General features: G+C 60.8%; 7 protein-coding genes across 7 annotated transcripts; 3 read left to right on the top strand and 4 right to left on the bottom strand.

Annotated features, from left to right (window-relative positions):
• Positions 1-70: 70 nt before the first annotated feature.
• On the top strand, positions 71-1,978 carry CMQ_81 (uncharacterized protein; the record flags this gene model as incomplete). Its single annotated transcript, XM_014314020.1, has 3 exons — positions 71-382; positions 447-1,332; positions 1,542-1,978. 3 exons carry the CDS (start codon positions 71-73, stop codon positions 1,976-1,978), a joined length of 1,635 nt encoding a protein of 544 aa, XP_014169495.1.
• A 416-nt stretch (positions 1,979-2,394) lies between these two features.
• Positions 2,395-5,937, bottom strand: CMQ_186 (DNA mismatch repair protein msh3; the record flags this gene model as incomplete). The annotated part of the gene is made up of 1 exon (XM_014313808.1): positions 2,395-5,937. The coding sequence occupies one exon, from the start codon at positions 5,935-5,937 to the stop codon at positions 2,395-2,397; it is 3,543 nt and encodes a 1,180-aa protein (XP_014169283.1).
• A 1,039-nt stretch (positions 5,938-6,976) lies between these two features.
• CMQ_290 (beta-glucan biosynthesis regulatory protein) lies at positions 6,977-8,807 on the bottom strand (the record flags this gene model as incomplete). Its single annotated transcript, XM_014313912.1, has 3 exons — positions 6,977-8,628; positions 8,689-8,735; positions 8,797-8,807. The coding sequence occupies 3 exons, from the start codon at positions 8,805-8,807 to the stop codon at positions 6,977-6,979; spliced, it is 1,710 nt and encodes a 569-aa protein (XP_014169387.1).
• Positions 8,808-10,622: 1,815 nt separating this feature from the next.
• CMQ_144 (exocyst complex component) lies at positions 10,623-14,129 on the bottom strand (the record flags this gene model as incomplete). Its single annotated transcript, XM_014313766.1, has 1 exon — positions 10,623-14,129. One exon carries the CDS (start codon positions 14,127-14,129, stop codon positions 10,623-10,625), a length of 3,507 nt encoding a protein of 1,168 aa, XP_014169241.1.
• Positions 14,130-14,423: 294 nt separating this feature from the next.
• On the bottom strand, positions 14,424-16,563 carry CMQ_205 (ribosome biogenesis GTPase; the record flags this gene model as incomplete). The annotated part of the gene is made up of 3 exons (XM_014313827.1): positions 14,424-15,430; positions 15,487-16,357; positions 16,429-16,563. 3 exons carry the CDS (start codon positions 16,561-16,563, stop codon positions 14,424-14,426), a joined length of 2,013 nt encoding a protein of 670 aa, XP_014169302.1.
• Positions 16,564-17,028: 465 nt separating this feature from the next.
• On the top strand, positions 17,029-18,369 carry CMQ_172 (low-temperature viability protein ltv1; the record flags this gene model as incomplete). The annotated part of the gene is made up of 2 exons (XM_014313794.1): positions 17,029-17,048; positions 17,109-18,369. The coding sequence occupies 2 exons, from the start codon at positions 17,029-17,031 to the stop codon at positions 18,367-18,369; spliced, it is 1,281 nt and encodes a 426-aa protein (XP_014169269.1).
• A 925-nt stretch (positions 18,370-19,294) lies between these two features.
• Positions 19,295-25,513, top strand: CMQ_306 (leucine permease transcriptional regulator; the record flags this gene model as incomplete). The annotated part of the gene is made up of 1 exon (XM_014313928.1): positions 19,295-25,513. One exon carries the CDS (start codon positions 19,295-19,297, stop codon positions 25,511-25,513), a length of 6,219 nt encoding a protein of 2,072 aa, XP_014169403.1.
• Positions 25,514-25,635: the final 122 nt, after the last annotated feature.

Genomic DNA, 25,635 nt, shown 5'->3' with positions numbered 1-25,635 from the left:
ACCCCAGTCTATTGTCACAACGGAATCAGAATCAATTCAGTTTGAATCTTCTCACACCAATCCCGACAAAATGGCTGCTGTCGCCCCGATGGAGGTTTGTAAGGGAGAGGATATTCGGCCCATTCCGCTGGAGTGTGTCCTTTGTCCAAAAAGACCATCCTTTTCAGACGTGTCGCACCTCTTGACCCATGTCTCGTCAAAATCACATCTGCATCAGAAGTTCAACATGGAATTCAAGGCGAAGACTGAAATCGGAGCCAGGGAGCGCCTCCGGCGCTATGAAGAATGGTATTCCATAAACGGGATCGAGACGCTACTGTCAGACCGGCTTGCAGCCAAGAATCACAAGACAGCTCGCCGTGGCCGTTCTTCAACATCATCAGTAAGTTCACGTGGCTTATTTCGCTGGCATCGAGAAAATGCACTAAATAAATAACAATACATAGGCAAAGTCACGTCAGTCAACAAGCACTGTCGATTCTATAAAGATGGATTTCGATGCAGCATCGGGATTTCACACGCCCGACCATTTTCCTGCGACCGGCCATTGGAACGCCACTCCGCTTTTTTTCAATGATACCCCGAATACTTCATACATGGACGAATCGGCTTACCATACGCCAGCTTCGAATGGACAACAGCCTAGCTATTTCTTTCAAGAAAATGCCGCTGTTACCAACTCTGATATGAGACACCAAAGCCTCATGTCTGATATAGATTCAATCTCTCATACGGTCGCATCTGATTTGGACAGAGCTCTTAGCATTGACCTACTGGACGATGACGGGCAGGAAAACAGACTCAAAGGTGTTGTCTGGCCAGGAATGGCCTTGTTCGACTCTGCGACAGCGGATCAGAAGCGGAAAAGGAACCAGCGCAAAGATGGGGGCGTGATTGAACAGATGAAGCTGACTTCTGAAGCTGTGATGGCCACCGAGACGGTCTGGGGTTTGAATGGAGACATTTATAAAGTGCGGGACATTTACGCCAGTCCGTCTATCGACGGAAGCCCTCCAAACAGCCCTGTCCGCAAGAGAAAGTACCGGCCACGAAACACTCCGACGATAACTGGTACTTTGGAATCGTTGGGGGTGGGAGATGGGATTGACGGCCGTCCGAAAAGGAAACGTGCTGGCAGAACAACGGCGGGCGAGGCGACAAACAGCCTTCAGACGAGGGGTGTCGGCAAGACTGGTGAGAAGGGAGGCAAAAAGAAGAAGGCCGAAGGACTGGATACGATCTGCGGAGCAGAAGTTCATGGCTTGCCCATGGTCGATGCCACGGACAGGGCTACCTTCAACGTGTTTTACGAGGGGTCGGGGAACAACCAAGGTAACATTCCGATATTGCTTGTCTCTGCAGTGACTTTGTGATCTATGCCGAGTGGAGAAACGAAGCTAAATCGATTGGTACAGACATGGACGCCACAGAGAGCCATCTGGACGATGTTCTACATGGCAACGGGTTGAGTTCTAGCCAGACACCACCCAATAGCGATGATGAGTGTCTGACAATGTGACTACAACATAGATTTGATCCAGGTCAGCACAATCGACCAGCTCTGCAGCAACTGGACCCAAATATGAGCCTAGCCGAATCGGGCTCGTTATTCAAAAATGCACAGTCGAGTCGTTTCTTTGACAGCGAAGCAGAGTCGGCACAACTGGGGTTCCGTTCGCAAGCAGCGTCATTTGGCAGCGGACTTCATGGTATGGGAAACAGCCCCATGACGTCACTGAATGCACACAGCGGAGGGATGTATGCGACATTTGACAGCCAGCTGTTCGCTGGGGGCAACGGGGACGAGGGATCGACAGGGCCGTTTCATGGGGCTCATGGGCGGCGACTGGGCTTCGCATTCGGGTTGGATGCGAATGCTAACCCGTTTGGATTCGTGGAGCAGCGCGACGCTTCTCTGCGGGAGCCATCGTTTTCCGAACAGGCCTTCCGCAACTCGGCGGCGCTGTTTGACGTGTGATGGCGTCAGAATGTTGAAATGCAGTCAAGTCATTGATATTTGGGTGGGAAAAAGGGTAGGCCAAGAAAACGGCAGCAGGGAAAACGGGTGGCATTTTACACGTTTATGTTTACGGCGTTTTGCCTGTTCCTTATAAAAGTTGTATCTAGAGCTCAGCACGTGCATCAAGGTTCGGACGGGGATTATGGAGGGGCATATGTTTTCTTCAGCTGTACTATGAGTTTCTTTGATGGCTGGCTGTTTTGGCCGCGAGCCGAATATTTGGAGTTATGATTTTCCACCTCGGGATTAACCACAACATCTCGCCGGCTGCACGGGCATATTTCAGGGCTTACACAATACAGCAGCAAGCACGATTACTATATGAATGATGGGTGTGCATTAGAGGTCTAGATGATCGTAGCAAGAGATGAAGATCAGAGCTGCTCAATGGTGGAGACGAGGAGTTGGAGACGGTTTGCTGCGATGGAGGCTGCCGAAAGTGGCTGCTGAGGGTGAGCGAGGAGGTCGGCGGTGAGGTGAGCGGCGGCCTGGAGGCGGCGGACGCGGGTGTTGTGTTCCATCTCGCGGGACATGCGGTTGGCGACGGCGATGACGCGCTGTGGGAGGCGAGCGAGGCGGGCGACGTTGAGGCCGTAGGAGCGGTGGGCCATGCCGGGGGCGACTTCGTAGAGGAAGGTGATTTCGGTGTTGTCGGTGTCGGTGTCGGGGGATTCGGGGTTTTCGGAGTTTTCAGTGTTTTCAGTGTTTTTCATTTCGGCCTTTCCAGCATCACCGACCAGGCCGCGGTTCCGGGCGGCGAAGCGCATGTGGACGTTCTGGACGAGGGGGAGTCCGGCGTGATCGACGAGCCCGTCGGCGACGCGGGCGAGGCTCTGGTAGTGGGTGATGAAGAGGGTGCGGCAGCGGACGTCGCGGGCGATGTGTTCGAGCACGGCGTGGGCGATGGCGGCGCCGTCGTGGGTGCTGGTGCCGCGGCCGAGCTCGTCCAGCACGACGAGCGAGCGGGCGGTGGCGGCGCGCAGGATGGCGGCCGTTTCGGACACCTCGACCATAAAGGTTGACTCGCCCGCGAACAGGTTGTCGCGCGCGCCCATGCGCGTGTGGATGGCGTCGGCCAGCGTCAGTGCCATCGCGTCGGCCGGCACAAACGAGCCGATCTGGGCCAGCAGCGTCAGCAGCGCGACCGCCCGCACAAACGACGACTTGCCGCCCATGTTGGGACCGGTGATGAGGATGGCGGGCGGTTTGGATGCTGTCGCGTTTTCGTCTTCGTCTTCGTCTTTACCCCCCATCTCCGTCGAAAAGGGAATGTACCCCCCCGGCAGCAGGTGCTCGGCCACGGGATGGCGTCCGCCGCGGATGACTAGCCTCGGGGCCGTCTCTTTTTCGTTGTCCCTGTCATCCTCGCCCAGCACGACCGGCCGCACGTAGCCCGGCAGCGCGGCCACGCGGGCCAGCGACACCAGACAGTCCAGCGTGGCCAGGGCGGTGACGGCGTCGCGCAGCGGCTGGTAGCAGGCGGCGACGGCGCGCAGCAGGTCAGCAAAAGCGGCATCGCAGGCGGCCGCCAGGGCCTCGCGGTGCTGGTCGCGCTCGCGCAGCAGCCGGGCCACGGCCGGCGGGTGGAAGCGCGATACGCGCTTGGTGCCGCTGATCTTGGCCCAACTGGCCGGCACGTGACGCAGCTCCGTATTGGACACCTCGACGAGAAACTCGATCCCAGCCACGGTCACGTACGGCTTCGCTTTGGCTTTTGACCCTGTCTGGAGCGTCTCGGCAATGACGGTCTGCTGGGCCTCGAGGTCGAGCTCGACGGCCGCGATGCCCATCTTGTGGCTGGTCATGTCGTCCGTCTCGGCCGGCTCGCGAAAGAAGGCGTACTTGTCGTTGCGGCGGGCAGCATCGACGTCGATCTGGTCGAGGAAGCGGCCGACAATGGGGCCGACGGCCGGCAGAGCAGCGACGGCGTTGCGAAGAATGGGGGAGCGAAGCCCATGTCCCGTGTCCCCCTCGTCGTCCTCGAACGCTCCGGCTATCCGCTGCAGCGCCTGCAGCACGGCTGCCAGCTCCGACCGCGTGCACCTGCCGTAGCAGATGCGGATCAGGCTGCGCTCGAGGTCGGTGCGGGCGCTGGCAGCCAGCAGGCGGTCGAGGCGGTCGCGGCGGGCAGAGGCGGCAGCCGTGTCGCGGGCCAACAGCTCCTCGACGGCGTCGGCACGGGCGGCGAGGACGCGGCCGTCCAGCAGCGGCCGGCCGATCCACTTGCGCAGCAGCCGGTGGCCGAATCGCGTCTGCGTCTTGTCCACGGCCCACAGCAGGCTGCCACGCAGCCCGTGGTCCGTCGCGTTGCGGTACACTTCCAGGCTCTCGAGCGTGGTGCCGCCGAGTAGGACATGCTGGCGCGTCGCAAACGAAGCAAAGTTCTTAGTCAGCGAAAACACGTGATCCAGCCCATATTCGACCAGGTGTTGAATCATGGCTGCCAAGCAGATGGTCACGGCTTCGGGCAGCGCGAGGACGCGGTCGAGATCAAGATCGCCATCACCGCCACCCACCCTCCCGTAGAACTGCACGACCTCCGAGTGTGCCTTGGCCGCCGTCGGGCTGCCCGCCACCCGCTCGACCCGCGTCCGGTCGCCAAACACGTTGGCCGCGCTGCCCGACAGATGTTGCACCAGCTTCTCCGTTGTCCGCGAGAGCGTGCCGACGATGACGAGCTCGCACGGGGCGATGTGCAGCAGCCGGGTCTCGAGCTCGCTCCGGAGGAAGCCGTCCTCGAACTGGTCGTACAGGATGTCACCTGTTGTCGGCTGCACGGCCAGCACGCCGATCTCGACCCGTTCGTCCGCACCACTGCCGCCACCACGAACGCTGGTCTCGGTCAGACAGAGGATGTAGCCGCCATTTTGCTTCGCCTCGCTCGTTTCGCTCGTGGTCGCTTCCATCTCCTCGTCCACGTACGTCCCCTTGGTGTAGACGCTCGTCAACCGGCGCACAAACGGCGCGTTCCGGTTGTCGCCCGCCTTCTTGAGCGCGGCCGTCTCCATCTGGCGGACGACCCCGACCTTGTGGCCAGCCGCCACCAGTCGCCGCACGTGTACGGCTAGCCGCGGCACCGGGATACTCGCCGACGCAAACCGCTCCAGGTGCGCCTCCGACGCGTCCTCGTCGTACCGCATCTTGCCCGGCACGCACACAATCCCGAGCTGCCGTCCCGCCGTCCGCGCGTCCTCGCCGAAGAACCGGAACTTGTAGCCCACCTCCACCACCAGCAGCGTGTCCGGGTGCTGCCGCTTGATCTCCAGGAACTGCACCTCCATCGGCGTCAGCTTGTTGGTCTTGCCCTTTTTCGTCTTGTTGCCGCTTCCTCTTGCCGGCTTCTCCTCTTCCGCCTCCGACTCGGCCTCTGAGCCCGAGCCGCCCTCCACCTCCATCTCCGAGCCCTCCGTCGGGTCGGCAACGTCCACGTCGCGGACAGCCGTTCTCTCCCCGCCTCGTCGCCTCCTTCGCATCAGGCTGTCCGGGTGTCCCAGCTTCCGCACAAATTGCCGGTGCAGCTCCTCCTTCTTGCGCCGCGTCGCCGCGTCCTCCTCCTCTGCCTCTGCCTCTGCCTCCCCTGCCCGCTCTCGCTTCTCCTCGTACACATATCGCTCGGTCCGTCCGGAGCTTCGCAGCGGTGATGATGGCAACACCGCCTCGACTGCCGCAACGTCTACCGCAGCGTCTGTCGCTCCTTTCTCTGCCCGCACCCTGCTTCGTACCCGCTTGCCCGCCGGCTTCGTGCTCAATCTCGCCTTGCCCTTCCCCTGATCCGTGTCTTCTTCCAGCGGTCGCTTCCTTGATGGCAGACTGGCTGCAGCGGTGATTGCCTCTCGCGCTGGGCTCGCCGACTTGGGCGTGAAGAAGCTCATCAGCGACGCCTGCTTCTTCTGCGACGGTCGCGGCGTGCCCGACATGACTGCGGTTGTCGCCTCTGCACGTCGTAGATAGAAACAGAGATGCAATTCGGCCGTCCTCCCTCTTTTCTCGTCGCTGCGTTGCACCTGCCTCGTTAAGCCTTCCAGACGCGTCGGCCATCAGATACGCGTAGAGAGGTCCTCTGGCCTGTGGTCCGTGCGCCCATGCATCCCGCTTACATAAGCGAAGATTTCTACACCGTTTGTTGCTCCTGCAAACGTTTACGTCACAATGCTCCATGTATGCGTACGCTTGCTCCTCGATTGGTCTTGTCTGTATATTGCTGCAGCTGCCACTGTCCTTCTAATTTCCACTGCATAGGCATGCATGCGTATTTCGTTTCCCTCGTCCAGAACGCCCATCACTCCATAGTAAACGTAACGGGGAAAACCTCAGTCAGAAGGGGCAATACCCACCAAGACGATTGGTCGTCTCCTAAACAGAAAAAAAAAACACAACACCAGAAAGGCGAATGCATCATGCTATTACTTCGCGGCACTGAAAGAGACCTTGCCACCCCCTCCATCCTGCATTCGATAATTAAAACACAAAGAGTCCGCCCGTCTCAACAGCATCAATCGGACATCCCAGATCGAGCCCTGCATCAACGACACGTCGGATGGGGCACCAAGTCTTAAGCGACAGAGCCGGCTCGTGAGCGGCCGTGAGAGGCAACGCTGTAGCTCTTCCGGGAGCTAGCGAATCGAACGGCTAAAGACCAAGAGAAATAACGCTTATCGTCGGTAGATACCAGAAAAAGGAGCCCGGAGCACAACCGAGCTTTCCTGTTGTTGGCTCCATTGCCTGGTCGCCTGCTTTTGTGCAGTGCTCGGACGGTACGGAGGGGTAAGAAGAAAGAAACAGACGGGCCGAACTATTTTTTGTCGTCAGGGGCGCCGATGCCGAAGAACTCCTATCCAGATTCAACCGTAAATATATGATTATGGCCCATTTTCTTCCATTCTTCGCGCGGCTGCCCTTATCGTGAGCATGCAGACGGAGTGACCGCACCGAGAAACGAAACTATCGTCCCGACACTTAGATCTCAATCGTCTTCATGGTCTCATCCTCCGCAGACGCCTGCAGCGTCCCGTTTGTGAGCGTAGACTTTCTCGAGACCGATGCTGCCTTTGGCGATCCGGACAGCGGCGAGGTAGCGACAGCGACAGCAGCGGCAGGGGTAGCCGCAGCCGTAGCAGAAGCAGGAGAGGCAACAAGGGGAGAGACCGGCTCAGCAGGCCTGCTCGCATCGCTGCTCACTCGTGGCGTTTCTACCTCGACTAGCTTCTCGGCAGCCTTGCCGTTAGGCGACGCGGCGCCCGAGCTGGGAAGTGAAGCCTCTTCTGTCACGCGAGCCAAGGGCGACTTGCCAAATCCGGGCCGGCTGGGGCTGCCAAGCGGAGACGGCGAGCTCAGGCGCTGTAATGGCCGGCCACGGGGCTCTGACGGCGGTTCTGTCGGGCTGATGTAGGGCGAGCCAGTACCGGTCGGCGAGGCGACGACGCTCGGCGCCATGGACTTCCGCTTCGGGTTCGGTTGACGGCGGCCGAACTTCTGGTCCGTCCGCCACCGGAGAATGTCAAAGTAGCCTGGCTCGACCCGGCTGTTCTTGAATTCGCGCAGCTTCAGCTCGTTGCTGTCCTCTTCGATGAACCACTTGCCGCTGTTCAGGTCGTCGGCCACGATGGCAACAAAGGCAGACCATGACCGCGCGACCACGTACTTGGTATCGTAGTCACGACCAAACAAAATCACCTGGCCCCAAGTACCGGTGGGACCAGGGGCCAGATCAATCGCCAGGTTGTTGCCACCCCAATCACGGACCAGTGGTATCCAGGCCGGGTGAGCATAGACCTTCTGGACGGCGTTGGCGGGCACGCAGTCCTGGCGGGACTGCAGCTCCTGTCGCCACATGGGCCGGCCCGGAGCAGCGGTGGTGGACGGGGCCTTGGACGAGGAGGCCTCGTCGCTGCCCTCGCCATCGACGCTCCCGTTGCCAGCCTCGGCGCTGCTGGCCTTGGCAGCCTCAGCGGCGGCGGCAGCAGCGGCGGCAGCGGCGGCAGCCGACTGCTGCAGGTACTCCGAGTTCACCTTGCGCCAGTTGTCCCACTCCTGGACGATCTCTTCGCAGTCCAGCAGCATGCAGCCGAAGATGATGCCGGTGGGCAGGCCGCCGCGCTCCTGGCCATCGTGGGCCTGCAAGGAGTCGCGGACGTCCATGGGCAGGGAGCAGTCGAGCATGTGCTCGAGGTCATTGAGGTCGTTGGTGGTGCAGCCCTCGCAGAGGTTGTCGAACAGTTCAGGGAAGTTTTCCTCGGCCCAGCTGTCGATGCGCTCCCAGGAGCGGCTTATGGGGGGCGGTGGGGGCAGGCCGTCCTGAAACGCCTGCATGGGGATCTCGCCATTGGGTGTGGAGACCTCGAAGCCGTCGTGGGTTCGCTGACCCCGCCGGGCGCTCTCCGACCGCGCACCGGGTGAGTAGGGGGCCGGGCTCAGCGGCATGCCGGGACTGCGGAGGGGACGCTGGGACATGGCTGGGCTGAGGGCGCCCTCGTCGGTGTAGTAGGGAGAAGAGATGTCGGCGCGCGAGTCGGAGGCGGTAGCCACGGCGGCCAGGGCGCTCATGCGCCGGTTCTCGGAGCTGAGCGGCACATGTTGGCCAGTCCGATACGGAGAGTTGTACTCGGAATCTGCAGCTTGTCAGAAGCGAGTCACAAGACGCGGTAGCGCGTCGGCGGAGGGTCACGTACGGCGGTCATTGCTGGTCATGGAATGCCAAAAGGATTTAAAGGCCGCGCTGCGGCAGGGTCAGTGAGCGGTCCAGACCGGTCTCTCGGGCGAGGTGACGATTGACTCACGGGATCGACATTGTCGCAGCTCGGATCGGATGGCTGCAGCAGCCAACGCGCAGACGAGTGGGAAAGAATAGCGGGTGGATGATGTCAGCCGGCGATAACTGGTTGGAATGGAGGCGTTGTTGTTGTTGTTGTTATCGTGACTGTTATTATTGATGTTGATGTTGCTGTCGTTCCTTGTCCGGTTCGATCTTGGCGAGTAAAAGTGAGGCAGTGTTCGCAGTCGGATGACGGTCCTGAAAGAGACAGATGCGTAAAGGGATCTTGGCGTATTTGTGGGATCGGACACGAGCAGGGGCTCTCTTCTGGAAATGGGCAGTGGACGCCGGGGGGGGAGAGGGGGGGGGGACGGTTTTCGCTTTGTTTTAGAAAATGAAGGACTGGAATAGGAAGAGAAGAGAAGCGAGAGATGTGCCAATGGGCGCGATCGGACAAGGAAAAGAAAAAGACGGCCGAATTGAAATCAAAGGGGGAAGGAGTCGGGCGGGCGTGGTAGAATGAAGGGGAAGGAGCGAGATGAGGAAGAGAGGACAAGGAGGTAGGGAAAAGCGGCGAGGTCCCTCCCTGCCCCTTTCTCGCCCGTGGGGCGGGCAGCAGAAGAACGCGCAACAACAGGGGCGCCGGGGGGGCACAAGGGTTTTTTTTTATTGGGAGAGGGGGGCGGCTTAGTGCAGCTGGTGGTGCTGGCCGCCACTAGAAGCGCTACGCTGCTGGCGTGTGTGTTGCTGTAGGTGTGGCGCTTGGCCGCGGTTGGAGACGTGCGGGAGAAGCGGTGCAGGACGGACGAGGCGGACTGTGGGGATGTTCTATTGGGGGGCTCCACGCGTGGAGGAATGGACGGAGTGGTAAATACGGTGTGCGGCCGGTGCTGAGATCGATCAGACGAGGCTGTCTGGGGTGTTTTGTCTTGTTGCTGTTGGTTGTTGTCGGCTGTTGGTGTTGGCCGTTGTGCTGTGTTGTGTCCACCAGAACGGTATTCTACATTGTACTCCGTAGGATCCCTTCTACGAGGATCTTACTACACGTCTTCAGAGTCCGAGTACGTCCAACGCGTCTGCTCAAGTTGGCGTCTTCCGCCTCTCCCCTTTGTCGGTGTATGTCCACGTCTTGGGCTTATCGCAATCAAAGCCGGCGGTCCTTGTAATGAAAGACGATGGAGCCGGCCATCTTGCTCCGTCCTGCCCGGACCGGGCACAGACTCTGCTCGTGCCGGGCAGAGAGAAGAAAGACACTAAGAAAAATGAGAAGAACAAATCGAAGGAAAGACGCCGGCCGAACAGGGAAAAATAGGAGGCCGTCTCACCGAAAAGCTGCCAGTGCGACCCCTGTAGTATGCGGCCCACTTTTCTGCCTCTGGCCAATCAGCCGATGTGCGCCCCTAACGAGTCTCGCCTCCCCTTTTCCCTGTTCTGCAGACGACCTGCTTCCGACTGTCCAGACCAGTCTCTGTCTCTGCTGGATCGAGCTGGCGGCGGGCTCGGCCGGCGGTCTGTGCGGTGAGTGCATGCTTGGAATGTAGAAAGACATCAAGACTGATCATATCATCCATGGATGATGTTTTGCTCAAACTTATAGCCTCATACGGACTCCAGATGAGTAAGATACGTCGTAACATTGTCCATCTACGCATTCACCCAATCCACTCACATTCCATTCTCCCATGCACTTTCACTCCTCCGACTCCTCCCCTTCACCCTCACCCCTTGTCCCCACCCCTTACCCCTCACCCCCACCCTCCACCCCTCACCCTCACCCTCACCCTCACCCTCACCCTCACCCTCACCCTCACCCTCACCCTCACCCTCACCCTCACCCTCACCCTCACCCCCTCACTTCTGCCACGAATGCTCTCCCAGCTCCATCAGCTTCTCCCCCATCTGCCGCCGTGCCGCGTTCTCGATTCCGCGCTCCGGGTTCGCCAGCTGCTCCGAGTAGTACAGCTCGATCAGCTCCTTGAGCTCATCGTAGGAGAACGTATTGGCCTCGTCCGTTTGGGCTTCCTGGCCCTCACCCGTACCCCCACCCCCCTCCCGTCCCTTGGCCACGATCGCGTCCGGCCCCTGCTCAAAGAGCCGGTAGTAGTTCGCCGCCCGCGCCAGGTCCACGCCCTCCTCCACGTTCTTGAGGTTCTGCTGCAGCACCAGGATGTTGAGCTGCATCCGCCCGCAGCCCTTGCTGTTCATCGGCCGCACCATGCGCGCGTTGCCCACCAGATACGCGCCCGCCAGCTGGCCCAGCCCGGTGCGCACAAAGTTGGCCTCGCGCTCGCGCAGAAACCGCATCGCCGTCTCGTCGTACGCGATCAGCGCCCCGTTGAGCGCCAGGATCTGTGGATCCGGCTCGCTGACCTCCTGGTCCAGAAGATACGGCGCCGTCTGCGGCGACAGCGCCACGCCGAGCGCGTATGCGATGCGACACCGCACCTCCAGGTGCAGCGTCAAAAGAGCTGTCGTTGCCAGCTCTTCGCACGACGACACGATCCCGTCAAACGACTGCGCCGTCTCCTGGGTCATCGGCAGGTACACCGGCCCCCCGCCGGCTGCCTCGTCCACACCGCCGGCTCCTCCACCCGCAAACGCCCGGCTCGCGTCGTGCAGCAGCGTCCATCGTCGTCGTCCCGGCTTCGTCAGCGACGACGACGACCGCGTCGAGGCCGAGTCCGCGTCTTGCTGCGTGATGTGTCGCAGTCCCGCAATCTTGACCGCCAGCCATTTCATGCTCGTGTACAGCAGACACAACGACGTGATCGTCTCCCGGTCGGCAATCACGTCGCTCACGTCCAGCCGTCCGCTGCTGCCCTGTCGTGCTGCCCGTCTCATCAGCTGCTCCGCCTCCTGGCCCAGCAGCCCTTCTGTCGGCCCTGTCGTTCCTCCTGTCGCCTCCCACAACTGCTTCGCTGTTCGCGACACGTCGCCGTCCTCCAGCGCCAGTACTGCCGATAGCCGCAGTCGCGTCGTGTCGTCTCCGTCGCCGTCCACTCCCACACTGACACCCACGCCCACGCTGCCTTCTCCTTCCACTATACCCCCTCCCTCTCCTCCCTCCACCTCGACGCCTCGCTCCGGTGTCTTCGTCACGAGCGCCTTGTACCAGCTGAAGCATCGGTCGTAGTACCGCATCATCTGCGTGATGATCAGCGTGCTGAGCGCCTGGTCGTGCGGAATCGTCCCCAGCATCCGACAGAAGGCTGTGACGACCGAGAAAAAGGCCGTCGTGCCCTTGAATACCGGCTTGCGTGCCACCTGGCTCCACTGTGCGTCTGGCTGGAAGGCGTCTGCCTCGCCAAACACCGCCTCGCTCAGCTTGCCCAGCGTCTCGTCCAGCTGCGGCTGGAACACGTTGACCAGAAAGTTGTCCAGAAACGACGTCAGCGTGCTTGTCGCCAGGTCCGATCCCGGTGGCACAATGTTCTTCAGCCGCTGCAGAAAGACGAGTGTCGGCGGCAACAGCAGGCTCATGTTGAACACGCTCGGCTCTACCAGCGGCTTGCGCATCCCGTCCTGCTGGTGCTGATGCTGATGCTGTGATGATGCTGTCCCGTAGCCGAAGCTGATGATCTTGGAGCTGCCTCGTTTGCCGCCCGACCCCGATCGCCGGTTGCTGCTCCCTGTCCCGTCGTCGCTCGTCAGTCCCGGCACCGCTGACCGGATGATCCCGTCCAGCGCCTCGTACTCGGCCGCCATCTCGTCTGACCGCGCGTCCGACTCGGCAAACGAAAAAATACTCTTGCGTCCGCCGTTCGCCGCTCCGCCATAGCCGCCGGCTCCCGACATCGGCGAGTTGCTGAACCGGTACAGGTCTGCGTCGGTCGTCACGTAGTTGTGCAGCAGCGACCGGATCTCGTTCTGGTATAGATTCCACAGCTCCTTGAAGCTGCCCAGCAGCGCGCTGTTGTTGCCCGCGCCCTCGCGCCGGATCAGCGCCTTGATGTACTCGTGCAGCACCCGGTGACCCTCGGCAATCGCCTCAAACTTGCCGTACAGCGTCCATAGCAGATCGTAGATCACGTCCGCCCGCAGCTGCGTCTCCCGGCTGCCGTAGATGTGCAATCCGTTCGCGTTCGCCGACGACCCGCCACGCAGCGAGCTCGGGTGCTTGCGGTCCACCTCCGTCACCGCCTCGTTGACCACCCCAAACAGCTCCACCGGCAGCCGCTGCTTCAGCTGGTCCACCGCACCCTCCAGCCGGCCCAGCTTGTTGAGCGACTCCACCACCAGCGTGATGTAGTAGAACGTGTCCCGCTCCGGGTTGCGCGCCGGGTCCTCGCGCACCGCGTGCTCAAACTCCATCCCGTCCAGCAGCGCGTAGAACGGCGCCACCGTCGAGGCCGCGTTGCCGTAGTACGCTTCGTTGGCTGTCCCCTGGTGCTTTGCCAGCGCTTGCCACCGCTCCTGGCAGTACGGCGACTTGAGGTACATGTGTTCGTGCAGCTCCTCCACCAGGATGTCCATCAGCGCCGTCTCCTGGTTCGCCAGGTAGCTGCGCAGCTCGCTCAGGCCCCCGATCCCGTCCAGCTCTGGCTTCTGCAGCTTCCGCAGCGCGTTTTGCAACACGTCCACCGCCGTCAGGAACTGCTTCTCCGAGATCCGCGCCTCCAGCCGCTCCGGCACCTGTCGCAGCTCGTCCACGTCGTTCAGCGTCTGCAGCAGGTCGTCGTACATCTGTGACGACGCGTACAGCTTCTTCAGCTCCGGGTCTGTCTTGCACAGGTTCACCTTGCTCGCCGCCAGCGTCTCCTTCAGCCACCGCACCTTCTTCTGCGACGTCTGGATGCTGTTCTGGATCTTGTGGAACGTTCCGATCGAACTGTTGAAGCCCTGGTGGTAGTCGTGCACGATGCCTTTGAGCGAGTCCTGCAGGTATTGGTGCGTCTCCTGGAAACCCCGGTATTCGTGTGCTCGTCCGACCGAGCTCGAGTCCAGCAGCTGCAGCGCCATCTGCACCGGTACGCAGTCTGCCTCGCACATCGACGGCCATTCTTTTCGGATGTGGTCCAGCGTCTCCTGTCCGATCTGTCGCTCTGGTCGTCGTCGTGGCGGTGGCAGCTGTGGTGGCGCCTGCTGTTGCTCTTCTGCCTGCTTGAATCGTCCAGCCGCGCCGCGTGAGGCCGGCCCGCGCGACCGCTCTCGTGATGATGAACTCACGTATCCGTCGCCGTACGGGTCGTAGTCGTCGCTGGGCCTCAGTCGTGCCGTCGGCTTCGGTGACTGCTGCGGCTGCGCCTGTCGTTGTTGTTGTTGCTGCTGTGCCTGCTGTGGCGGCGCTTGTTGCGGCCGGCCAAAGTTGCCATAGCCGTTTGCGTTGCCGCGATACGAATTACCATACTTGTTCGACATCGGGACCACGCCTCGAGCTCTGTGTTGTCTGTGTCGTGGCTTCGTCCTCGGATTATGGAGATGGAGAAGCTGCGAAGCTGCGACAGCAAGTGTCCGAGCCTCCTTATCGCCTAGGCGGGGCTATCACGTGATTATGCACGTGATATAACCATTCGTATCACGGCTCCATTTGCTTCTTCTATCGACCAGTACCTCTTTTGCCTACCGGCTTTTCCTAAACGCAATCCCGCCTGGTCTTGTCCCAACGCCATCCTAATGACCGTTCATAACACAGAAACGCGGCAGCGATCCCTCCTAGACCTGCGCGTGGCCGCCACCGCGTACCTCCTCCTCCAGGCCGACGCCAATCTTCTTCTTGCCCTTGGCCTTCTTGCCGGCCTTGAAGTGCTTCTTGCCAGACAGAGCCCGGACCTCGCTCGGGTCGAGTCCGTTCTCCAGCGCCACCATCAGCCGCGCCTTGCGCCCGCTGAGCTGCTTGCCCGCCGCCTGGCCCTGCTCCGAGTACTTGTGGCTGAAAGGCATGTCCATGTGGCCGGCTGTTCCGCGCTGCGGCTTGAAAAACTCCTTGTCCAGCTTCTGCGTCTTGGGGCCGACCGGAAGCGCGATCATGTCGCTGGCCACCTCCGTCTCGCCGTCGTCCTCGCTCCCGCTGTTCGCCTCGTCCTCGGCCAGGGACATGCCTTGCATCGCGCCCGTCGCCTTCGCCGCCCCCAGTGCTACTCGCCGCTTTTCCGGCAGATGTGCCACGTCGTAGAGTCCGCGGTTGAACTCGACCGGGTCGTAGTCACCCGGTGGTGGCGCGCAGTACAGCAGCTTGCCGTTGACGTAGTCCTTGAGGATGTAGCGCGCCGCTCGCGACTCGTCCGGCTGGCCCTGGCCGGCCTTGGTGAAGCCGCGTGCTCGTGCATACGCCATCAGCAGCTCCTCCGCCGTCGGCATGCCCGTGCCACCCTCTTCCAGCGGCCGCAGCCGGATGTGCATGCCGTATACGGCCTCGAGAAAGGGCAGCGGTATCCGGTGCGCCACCAGTGCTGCCGGCCCCGTGAACTCGCGCAGCTGGTCGATCGGCAGCACGCCGTTGCACACCAGATCTGCCTTGGTCGTCGCAAAGTTGGCAAACACCAATCCGGGACAGTCACACAGGATCACCTTCTCGCTCAGGTGGATCGTCTGGAAGTGCTTCGTCTTTCCCGGCGTCGACGACACCGACACCTTTTTCGCGCCGATCAGGGCGTTGATCGTCGACGACTTGCCCACGTTGGGGTAGCCGACAAGACCGACTTGCAGTCTCCGGTCGGAATCTATGCACACCGTCAGCACCGTGTCGGGCTAAAGGTCAGACAAAGACTAAACTCACTGCTGTCATCCTTTGGCTGGAAGCTCAGGAAGAGCTCTTCAAGCTCCTCTACTGTGAGAATGTGTGTGTCCGGCTCGTCCTCGTTCGCATCATTGCTGACATCTGTCACCTCTCCTTTTGTCGCCTCCTCTTTGGGAGCAATGGCTGCACCGCCAGCAACTCTTTCCGTCTCGTCCTCAGACTCGTCCTCGGACCCTTCCTCGTCGCTGCTCTCGAACTCGCGCTGCTCGTTCAGCTCCTTGGCCAGATATGCCGAGAAAAACTTATAAGACACATTGGCCTTCTTCAAGTACGTGGCCCAGGCCAATCTCTGCTCTTCCGTCATCATGTCGGCCTTGTTGATCAACAGCAGGTTCTCCTTGCGCGGGTCGATCTCCTTGACGTAATCCTCCAGGTCTTCGGACCGGAACAGCAAGGGACTGCGTGCGTCGACAATCTGCACCACCAGGTCCGAGCGCTCAATCACTCGCCACAGCTGCCGCCAGACCTCGAGATTCCGCTCAAACGGAGTCATCAGCAGATCCTGGTTCTCCTGCAGCTCGGCAAGTCCTCGGCGCCACACCAAAAAGGACTCGCGCTCCATCAGGTCCAGCTCCCCCGGCGTCGTTGAGGCATCCCATTTCGGACGCCTCGGCACCGTCAGCCGGTCTCTGTTCTCCTTGTGCTTCTTCAGCGCTGTCCGTTCCTCTGCCGCCGTCAGAAGATACGGGTTCTTCTGGTCCGTGTGGATAATCTTGACATTGTTCATCTTCTGTGCCGTGAAGTCGGTGCCAGCCAACTGCGCCGTCGCCAAGAACTCCTCCAACGCGCCCTGTTCCGTCACGGAGCGCATCTTCACCCATCCGGCCTCGCGGCGCGCAGTAGTCACATACTGGAACGTCATAATGTCAGCGGACGTTTGGTCTGAAACTGTCTTATAAGTCGTCGCATTCGTCTGCGTACCTGCTCGCCAGTCACATGATCTGTCCGCGTAATAGAGGCGCCCTTGCGTCTGTCCGCTCCTTTTCCCTTGCCAAAGCGATCTTTCATCAACGTGTTGCCCAGACCAACAGAGGTCTTGGACTTTGGTAAAACCATGGTGACTGGTCGAATGCCGTTATATCCTCGAGACTGTTACGAAAGGGAAGAGCAAAATGGCCGAGCACTATGTTTTGTACAGAGTATCCCTAGGTCGCCTGTACTCTAGGATTGAAAAATTGAGACGTTGAAGAAATGGCAGAGTGTCTAGAGACGCTTCAGAAGCCCTGATTTGGATGCGATGATTCTTCTAACGTCAGTGCTGATTAATTGCAGCGGGGGCAATTTTTTTTTCTTGGAACACCCCTCCAGAAAGGTAGATACGATAAGATAGAAAAGCGGGTCTTTTTCTGCCGAACATATTTTTTCCCACAGAATCGCATACTAGAGACTTGCAACCCGCCATCTATGCACACCAAGATATCTCGATTGTGATCGATCCAGCCAAGCGAGATATATCCGACGACTGTTACTGCAGGAAAGAAAGGACTTCCAGTCCCGTGCTCTTACTTACCGACAACAGCCATGCCTCGACGCAAGTGGATGTAAGCATGCGCTGCCTGGCTGCCTGGCATATTCTTTGCCGTTCTGACTGGTATTGGCAGTGACAAGAAGTCGGCGTCGCACTTCACGCTCGTGCACCGGCCCCAAAATGATCCGCGCATCCACGATGAGTCGGCACCGGCCATGGTGCTGAACCCGACAGAGACACCGAATGCGCACAAGTCCAAGAAACTCGACGAGCTGGCCTCGCAGCTGGGCGAGGAGGCCGAGCAGATCCGGTCCAACGAGGGCGAAGCGGCCAACTATGGCGTCTACTTTGACGACTCGTCATACGACTACATGCAGCATCTCCGGGAGATTGGCAGCGGCGGTGGCGAGGCCGTCTTTGTCGAGTCGTCGGCATCGCTGAACAAGGACAAGGGGAAGCAGAAGCAGCCGCTGGCCGAGGCGCTGAAGCAGATGGACCTGCAGGACCGGTCCGAAGACCTGTTGGACGAGGACATTCTGCCGTCCAAGAACTTGCAGCGGGTGACGTACCAGAACCAGCAGGACGTGCCCGACGTCATTGCCGGCTTCAAGCCGGACATGGACCCGCGGCTGCGGGAGGTTCTGGAGGCGCTTGAGGACGAGGAGTACGTAGACGACAACGACGATGACCTGTTCAAGCAGCTGGCCAAGGACGGCGAGGAGCTGGACGTATATGCGTTTGAGGACACGTACTCGGAGCAGGCCTTTGACGACGAGGATGACGAGGGCTGGGAGTCGGACGCGACCGAGCGACCAGCCAAGGCCCGCAGCGAGGACGGCGAGGGCGAGGACCAAGACCGGGTTCCCGACCTGGTCGACACGGCGACAACGGGCAATGGGCCGCGGCCATCGGAGGCGTGGATGGAGGACTTCAACCAGTTCAAAAAGGACCAAAAGGACCAGACCAAGACGCGCAAGCCGATCGTGCCGGCCATGTCGGAGATCCAGTCGTCGATCTGGACGACGACGACCAATGGTGGCCGCAAGAAGAAGAGAAAGGGGGCGCTGACGCAGCAGTCGGGCTTCTCGATGACATCGTCGTCGCTCGTGCGCACAGAGCAGCTCACGCTGCTGGACGCGCGCTTCGACAAGATCGACGAGCTGTACAACGAGGACATGGACGACATGAAGTCGGTGTCGGCCTTCTCGTCCGCCTCCAGCGTGCAGGGGCCGATGCGCGGCGACTTTGACAACATCATGGATGACTTCCTGGGCGGCTACTCGATGCAGGGCAAGCGATCGATCCGCAAAGGCCGGCCCCAGACCGGCATCGAGCAGCTCGAGGAGATCCGTCAAGGCCTGGGGCCTGCACGGCTGACGACGCGGCGGAAATAGAGAGGGTGGAGCATCGTGGAAACAAAATATGGGCGTCGTGTGCTTATTGAATACTGAAGCTGCTTAGCGGGAACGATATCATGGCAAGTGAATGGAAAGAGGGAATTAAAATCACTGAAATCTCCAACGTTAAAGAGCCTTGTTACACGAGCGGGGCGTCTCTCCCAACCCCTCGCTTGGTCGGTGGCGAGCTGTCATGCGATTTGGGCCATCGTAAGATACGTTGTGGTGAATGGCCAAAAGGCAGAAGGATGAAGAGCTTGTCACAAATAGGGAGGCAGGAGCTTGAGACAGCGCTACGCCCAAACGAGACACTTGTCGGGCGGTCAGTCACGGCAGATGAATCGCATCTCTAGTGAGATGTTCGTGTAGACTCAACAAAAAGCACAATAGCAGCAGCATCACGACCTGGCCTCGACAGCGCCCCGACGAGCACAGCCGAAGCAACCGGGCCACAACACGCATGACGAGCATCGCCGGAGGCGTCCGCATCTACTGAAATATCTGTCGACCGCGCACGTCCGTCCGGTTCATTGCGTTGCAGGCCGCGGCGACGTTCCCGCAGCTCGGCCCCCGATGATCGTGAAGCGCGTCTGTCACAATGGCCTTCTCCGGTAGCGCAGTGTCGGGCGGCCTGCCGGGAGCACAAGCTTCTGGCCTATTTGGCCGAACACCGCCGAGTAAGTCAATCATCCTGCCACTACGTTCACCCTCAGCTCTGCCTCGTCTCGGCCGCTCCTCGTTTTTTGTCAAGCCCTTTTTTCCTTTCTCGACCAAGCTTCTCTACCTCGCCCTCTTCCCTCCTCCTTCTTCCTGTCTTCCCGGCTTCCGCCATAAGCTCCGACTGCGATGATCCCGATATTTCCTCGATTCTCGACGGACTTTATCGAACTGCTTCGCTACTGCTAGTCACGCAACATATACCATGGCGCCGGCCGCCTTTTCGCTTTCCAACTGCACAGCAGGATCCAAGGACATGGCAAACCAGAATCTGTCTCATGACAACTCGTCTATGGAAATGTCGACCGAAGACTTAGTGGCCTTGAAACGGCAGCAGCCTCGTTGTGGGTCTCCCACCTCCAAATACATGTCGGCAAACCTTCCGTCGAAGCTGGTGCCCTTGACGTCTTTGGCAGACGACTCATCATTGGCCATGTCTCTGTCGTTGATGTCCCTGTCGACTTCGGATTCTTTAGCAAAGCCTGAAAGTGGGAAGCAGTCCCGACCTCCGCGGTCAGCTCTGAACATGTTTCTTCCGGCGTCTTCCAAAGTCGACCCCGACGCACCGCCCAAGTTTATAAAGAGACGGCCAAAGACTTCTTGCCTCTTGAAGATTCCCAGACCCAAGAAACGTCCGGCATTGAGCACGGCCAAGGCCAACGTGTCGCCGGACCCGGCTGCCAGCGGGTCTGCGGATAACCCTGCAGCAGGCGAGACCGAACAGCCTGAAGCCCCGCCGCTCCGAAAGGCCGCCTTCACCTTTCCCCCGGGTTTCCTGAAGATGGTCGGGCCTGATCTGCCAGCACAAACGGCACAGGCTCAGAGCATTGCAAAGGAGCCAGCCACAGCGACAACTGTCTCAGAATTGGAGACTGCTCCAGAGGTGGCAAAGACACCGGTGGCTATCAAAGAGCCGGAGAAAGCTGCGTATTCAGCAAACGTCGATGAGGCTGCAAACGTTTCGGGACTGGCTGAGATTGTACAAGAACCAGACGCTGGGCGTGCAACGATGATGGAACAGCCAGAGTCACAAGAGATCACAGAGAATCCAGACACAGGCACCGGAGCCGCCTCATTCACTATGCCGCCAAAACGGGTCGCTTCCATTTTCGCGCCTGGCTGTTTGACGATTCTTCCTCCAGGACCGCCAACTGGATTGTCGGAGGTCAAGCAAGCAGAAGCCAAGCCAGCCAAAGACAAGGACGTGGCAGAAGCTCCGAAGCCACCGCCCAAGAGGACACGCATTTTTGCACCGGGCTGTCCAAATATCACTACGCCAGAACGCCCTCCGGAGTTGAAGCCAACTGCCCCGACAGCTGTTGTTGCGCAGCCACAGCAGCCGCAGCCGCGAAAGGCTGCCGTCACCTTCGCTCCCGGATGTCTGAAGATTGTACCAGTATCCAGCCCTGCAAAAGCCGAGAGCGCCGGCGTCAAGCTGTCACCGCCAACGACTGCCTCGACACCCAATGTCCCTCCTATGTGTGTGAACATGGCCGTCTTGGACCGGCAGAATGCAGCCTCGGGCTCTGACAAGGAGAACATGGCTCCGGCGTCCAAGAGGGTCTGGAAGACGGCATCATCGGGTTACGTCGCCAAGAAAACAGAGAAGCCTGCGGTGAAGGTGTTGGCGGACAAGGAGGTCGCTACACCAGAGTCTGCGAAGCCAAAACGGCAATCGACAACCGCGGGCGTGGGAAAGGAGAATGCCAACCCCAAGCTGGCAGCGAAGACATCTGCGGACAAGGTTGCGGTACGCCGGGTGTCTCGGCCATGGACTTTGAAGAAGCAGTCCCTCCTGTCGGAGGCAGACAAGCCCGAGACGCCGGCAGAGGCGCCGGCAGAGCGGTCTTCCGAGCGGCCGGCTCTCGCAGTCAAAGCGGTGCAGCAGTCGAAGAGCGTGCAGGCGGATCAAGCGAAGCCGACCAGGACGACAAAGCCAGACAAGGCAGTCCCATCGGTTTCTCGCCAGTTCTGCGTCTGGCGAGACGGCAAGGAGCAGCCGCAGGACCAGCAGAGACGAGAACGGGACTGGATCTGCCCCAGCACACTGCCCGACCCTCTCTTCACCGTTCCCGACACCATGACTGTGCAGCACAAGCCGCCGGGACGCGGTTTTGTGGCCCTTGTTAGGAGAATGCAGCTGCTTACCATTCATGACCAAGACACAGGCATAGTAGGACCTACCCAAGTGAACGGAGACGCCAAGGCGGCCGCTGCAGCGAGCAACCCGTTTGCGGCCGCTTTTCAACAACAGCAACAACAGCAACAACAGCAACAGATACCACCACCAGCATTCGCCAACCCGTTTGCGGCGAAAGCGCCGAGTCAGCTCGCAGCTGCATCCTCGGCCCCCTCGATCTTTGCCCGCGGAGGCTCGCCGGTGACGACAGATTCTGCGGCCGCAGTCAACCCGTTCCAGGCGGCGCTGAAGAAGACGCCTGCTTTTGGACAGACATCGAGCCAATCACAGGCTGTGCCTACTTTTGGGCTCACAAGCCAGACACAAGCTGCACCTGCATTTGGGCATACAAGCCAGACGCTGGCCAGCAACCCGTTCCAGAAAGCGGCGACACAACCGGCAGCCGTGTTTTCCGGCGCGCCAAAGACCAACGGCACGACCTCGACGACATTCGGCCAGGCCAAAAAGACGGTGCACTTTGACGTCCAAGAAACGCCATTGACCCAGCCGCAGACCGAATATGCCAGACGGATCTATGTACAACTGGAAAAGGACAAGATCCGGCCTCCACAATGGCCGACAGACGCGGGCGATCCGGCGAAGCGTAGCGTGATGGAGACGTTCCGCGAGAGCTACAAGAAGTACCGAGAACGGGTACGAGCATCGCTGGTCAAGGGAGGGCTGATTGACGATCCGGACGTGCGTAAGCGACTGGACGAGGCGATCGACTTTAAGGGCATCTGCGAGGAGATGTGTCCCGAGTTTGAAAAGATGAGCCGGATGGTGCAGTACGACGTGAAGATGGCGGAGAAGACCGAGGGCCCAGACGGAACGATGTGGGCGGCACCAGAGCTGATGGTGAAGGCGCTGGCACGATCGGCCGCCGGCCAAGAGGCGCCGCTGCCGATGGATGTGCGGTCGGTGGGAGCGCTGAAGCGAACGCTGGACTACCTGGTAGACACAGTGCTGGGCGACGACAGCCGGCTAGCGACGACGCACAACTTTCTCTGGGACCGGACGCGGGCGATCCGACGCGACTTTGTCTTCCATTCAAGCATGACGGCGTCCGAGATGGGCGAGCAGGTGTATTGTCTCGAGACGATCACGCGGTTCCACGCGACGGCGCTGCACCAGCTCTCGCGGCGCGGGTTCGCAGCCGAGGACTTTTCGGAGCAGCAGGAGCGCGAGCAGCTCGGCAAGGCGCTGTTGTCGCTGATGCAGGCATATGACGACTGCCGGGAGCGTGAGGTCACGTGCTCCCATGAAGCGGAGTTCCGGGCGTATTTTGTGCTGCTCAACGCGCACGACCCGGACTTCCAGCACAAGGTGACGGAATGGGGTGCCGGGCTATGGCGCGGTTCGGACGAGATCCAGACGGCCCTGACGCTGGTCGAGGCCATGCAGAGCGTGTGGGACTGGCGTGGTCCGGTGCGGCCGGCGATGCCGACGACGCTGGCCCTCGGTGCCGGCTCCGTCTTTTTCCGCATCGTCGCCAGCGCCCAGGTGTCGTACACGATGGCCTGTCTGGCCGAGATTCATTTTGTGCACGTGAGGCGTGGCATCCTGCGCAACGTCGTGCGGGCATATGCGCGCACGCGCGACAGTCCGCGCGACCTGACCGTGGCCGTGCTCAACGAGATGCTCTGGTTCGACAGCGACGACGAGGCCCGTGAGTTTGTCACGGCACACGGGCTGTCCTTTTCGGCCGGCGCCGGCGCCTCGGACCCCCCACACCTCCTGCTGCAGGACCGCACCGGGGCGGCAACCCAAGTTGGCAGCCCGACGGTGCGGCAATCCTTCTCGCATAAGTTGGTGGAGCGGAAGCGTGGAGGCCGGTCGCTGCCGGAGCTGATCCACACGACCGTGCTTGAGGAGGGGGGGGTCGAGGATGTTGGCGGCAGCATGGACATCAACGATACCAGCAACGACACCAACTCCATCTTTGTCGATCAGTCGCCCACACCCCCATCGACCGAGGACTCGGCATCGGTTTTGGCTCCGTTTGCGACCGCTTCAACTCCTTTTGCGGTTTCGTCGACTCCCTTTGGGACCACCCCAACGAAACCAGTCGCATCCGTGTTTGCTCCCAAACCTGTCTCCGCGCCCTCCATCTTTGGTGCAGCCGCCTCTCCATTTGCCACGAACAATAGCGGCTCACAGACTGCTCCATCGCCCTTCCAGAGCAATCTTCCACCACCGCCTGCTGCACGCTCCACGACACCAACGGGATCGCCGACTCGCCCGACAGAGCCGGCCATGCCGCCGAGAAGCATCTTTGACCAGCTGCCAGCACAGCCAGCCAGCACGCTGTTCTCACAGGCTCCACCCAAGCCTGAAGCACCCGCACCAGCAACAGTCTTCCAGCCGGCCCCAACACCAGCCCCGGCCTCATCGTTCTCATCCCTCTTCCCGTCTGCCGTCACCAACACAACAGCGATGACAGCCCCGACAGCCCCGACAGCCGCACCGGCCGCTCATTTTCCGACAAAGACAGCAGAAGACGTCCCGAATCAGGCGTCAAAATCCACAACCCCAGAGGCGACGCCGCCAAGCAGCTTCATGTCGGCACCCAAGCTTCCACCACCACAGACGTCTGTAGCTCCGACAGCTCCGACAGCTCCCACGGCACCGGCCCCTGTCATGGACCCGCTTGGCGACTTCACGAAGTGGTTCGTCCTCGGCGACGATGGCATGCTGGACGAGTTCAAGGAGGCCCTGGTGGAGCACCTGGTGCGACAGACGGTGGAGCAGTATCGGCGAGACGAGGAAGAGCGACAACGACAGGAAGAAGACGCGCAGTCGTGGGTGGAGGCGCTGCGCTTCAAGAAGTACAACCTGCGGGTCAAGTTCTTCTACCGGTGGCGTGACACGGCGCGCGAGCGGGCGCTGGACCGACGAGCACGACAGTCCCGCGACCAGATGAAGGCGTACCAGGAGGCGAAGCGGGCGGAGCAACGAGCAGCAGCAGAGAAGGCAGCGGCCGAGAAGCGCGAGCGAGCAGCCGAGGCGCGGCGGAGGAGCAGCCGAGAAGTCAAGTTCCTCGAGGAGCTCGGCTACTATAGCGAGATGGCAGCGAGCTCGAGAAAGCGAAAGGCAGTAGCAGCTGGCGAAGGGGTGACCGAACCGGAAGCGACCAGACACGACGGCGCAGACGCGCTGCTGGCCACCGGCGTCCTCCGTGGCGTCCACGACGAGCAGGCGGCTGCATCCCGGGTCGTCCGAGAGGCCTCGGCCCTGATGCTGGGCAAGCGAGGCCGCACCAGTCTCGACAGTGTCCACAGCATCGGCAGCATCGGCAGCAGCGACAGTCTGGACGATGCCGACAGCACCGGCGACAGCATCCACGACACGGCCAACGAGACGGCCAACGATGCCGGCAGCATCCGCAGCGTGCGCAGCAACCGAAGCGACCGGAGCCGCGACGACGGCAGCAGCAAGTTTGTCTACTACCGTCGGTCGGTGCCGGGTCGCGGCCGTGTCCAGAGCATCTTCACGCGCGTGACGCCACGGGCCGTCGAGAAAGACAGGACGGGCAGGGGCCTGTCGCCGTCACCGTCGTCGGCGGGTCGGAAGCCGGGCAAGATGACCAACTTTATGCGGTACGACAACAAAAAGCGGTGGTCATGGTCGTCATCGATGCCGCCGGGTGGTCGTGGAAGTGGCGATCGAGGCAGCCCCACGCCGTCCCAGTCGCTCTCGCAGTCGCAGTCTTTCTCCATGTCGACCAGTGCTGCCGGCACGGCCACCGGCCTCGGCTTAGGGTCCGGATCCGGATCCGGGTCCAGGGTTCGGTCGAGCTACTGGCGGCTGCGCGCCATGGGACTCGTCCAGATGCCCAACGGCCAGTACCTGCACGAGTCGCTGGCTCTGCCAATGCTGCAGGACGGCCGGCGATTCCGCGGCGTCGGCAGCTACGGCATGCCGTCCGTCCCGCCGGTGCCCACACCCTCCTGGGACGACGACGGGAAAGGCCGGAGCAGCAGCCGCCGGCGCAGCGAAGACGACCCACCACTACCGCCTCCAGCCGCCAAAAAGGCCAGGACCCAGGACGGGATCCCCGCCACAGAAGCAGGACCGACAACAGCTGCAACAGCTGCCACAGCATCCACGGCGCTCGATCTGCACGAAACCGAGCGGGTCATCCGCGAGATGCGCGAGCTGGCCGACGCCATGGACCAGGACCGCGACTGGTTCCGGGAACAGACGGAACTACTCCAAAAAGGAACGTCCGTATGGGACCAGTAGGAGGCCGGTGTGGAAGGCGAGATCTGTTTCCAGTGTTGCTGTGTTCCGCATCCTCTTTGCATCCGGGGAAACACCCCGTCTGTTTGTACTCCTCGGGGACAGTACATAGATATTGTGTGTGT

The sequence above is a fragment of the Grosmannia clavigera genome (genome assembly GCF_000143105.1).
Source record: "Grosmannia clavigera kw1407 unplaced genomic scaffold GCSC_179, whole genome shotgun sequence".
Taxonomy (NCBI): domain Eukaryota; kingdom Fungi; phylum Ascomycota; class Sordariomycetes; order Ophiostomatales; family Ophiostomataceae; genus Leptographium; species Leptographium clavigerum.
This window is presented reverse-complemented; position numbering and strand designations above follow the sequence as displayed.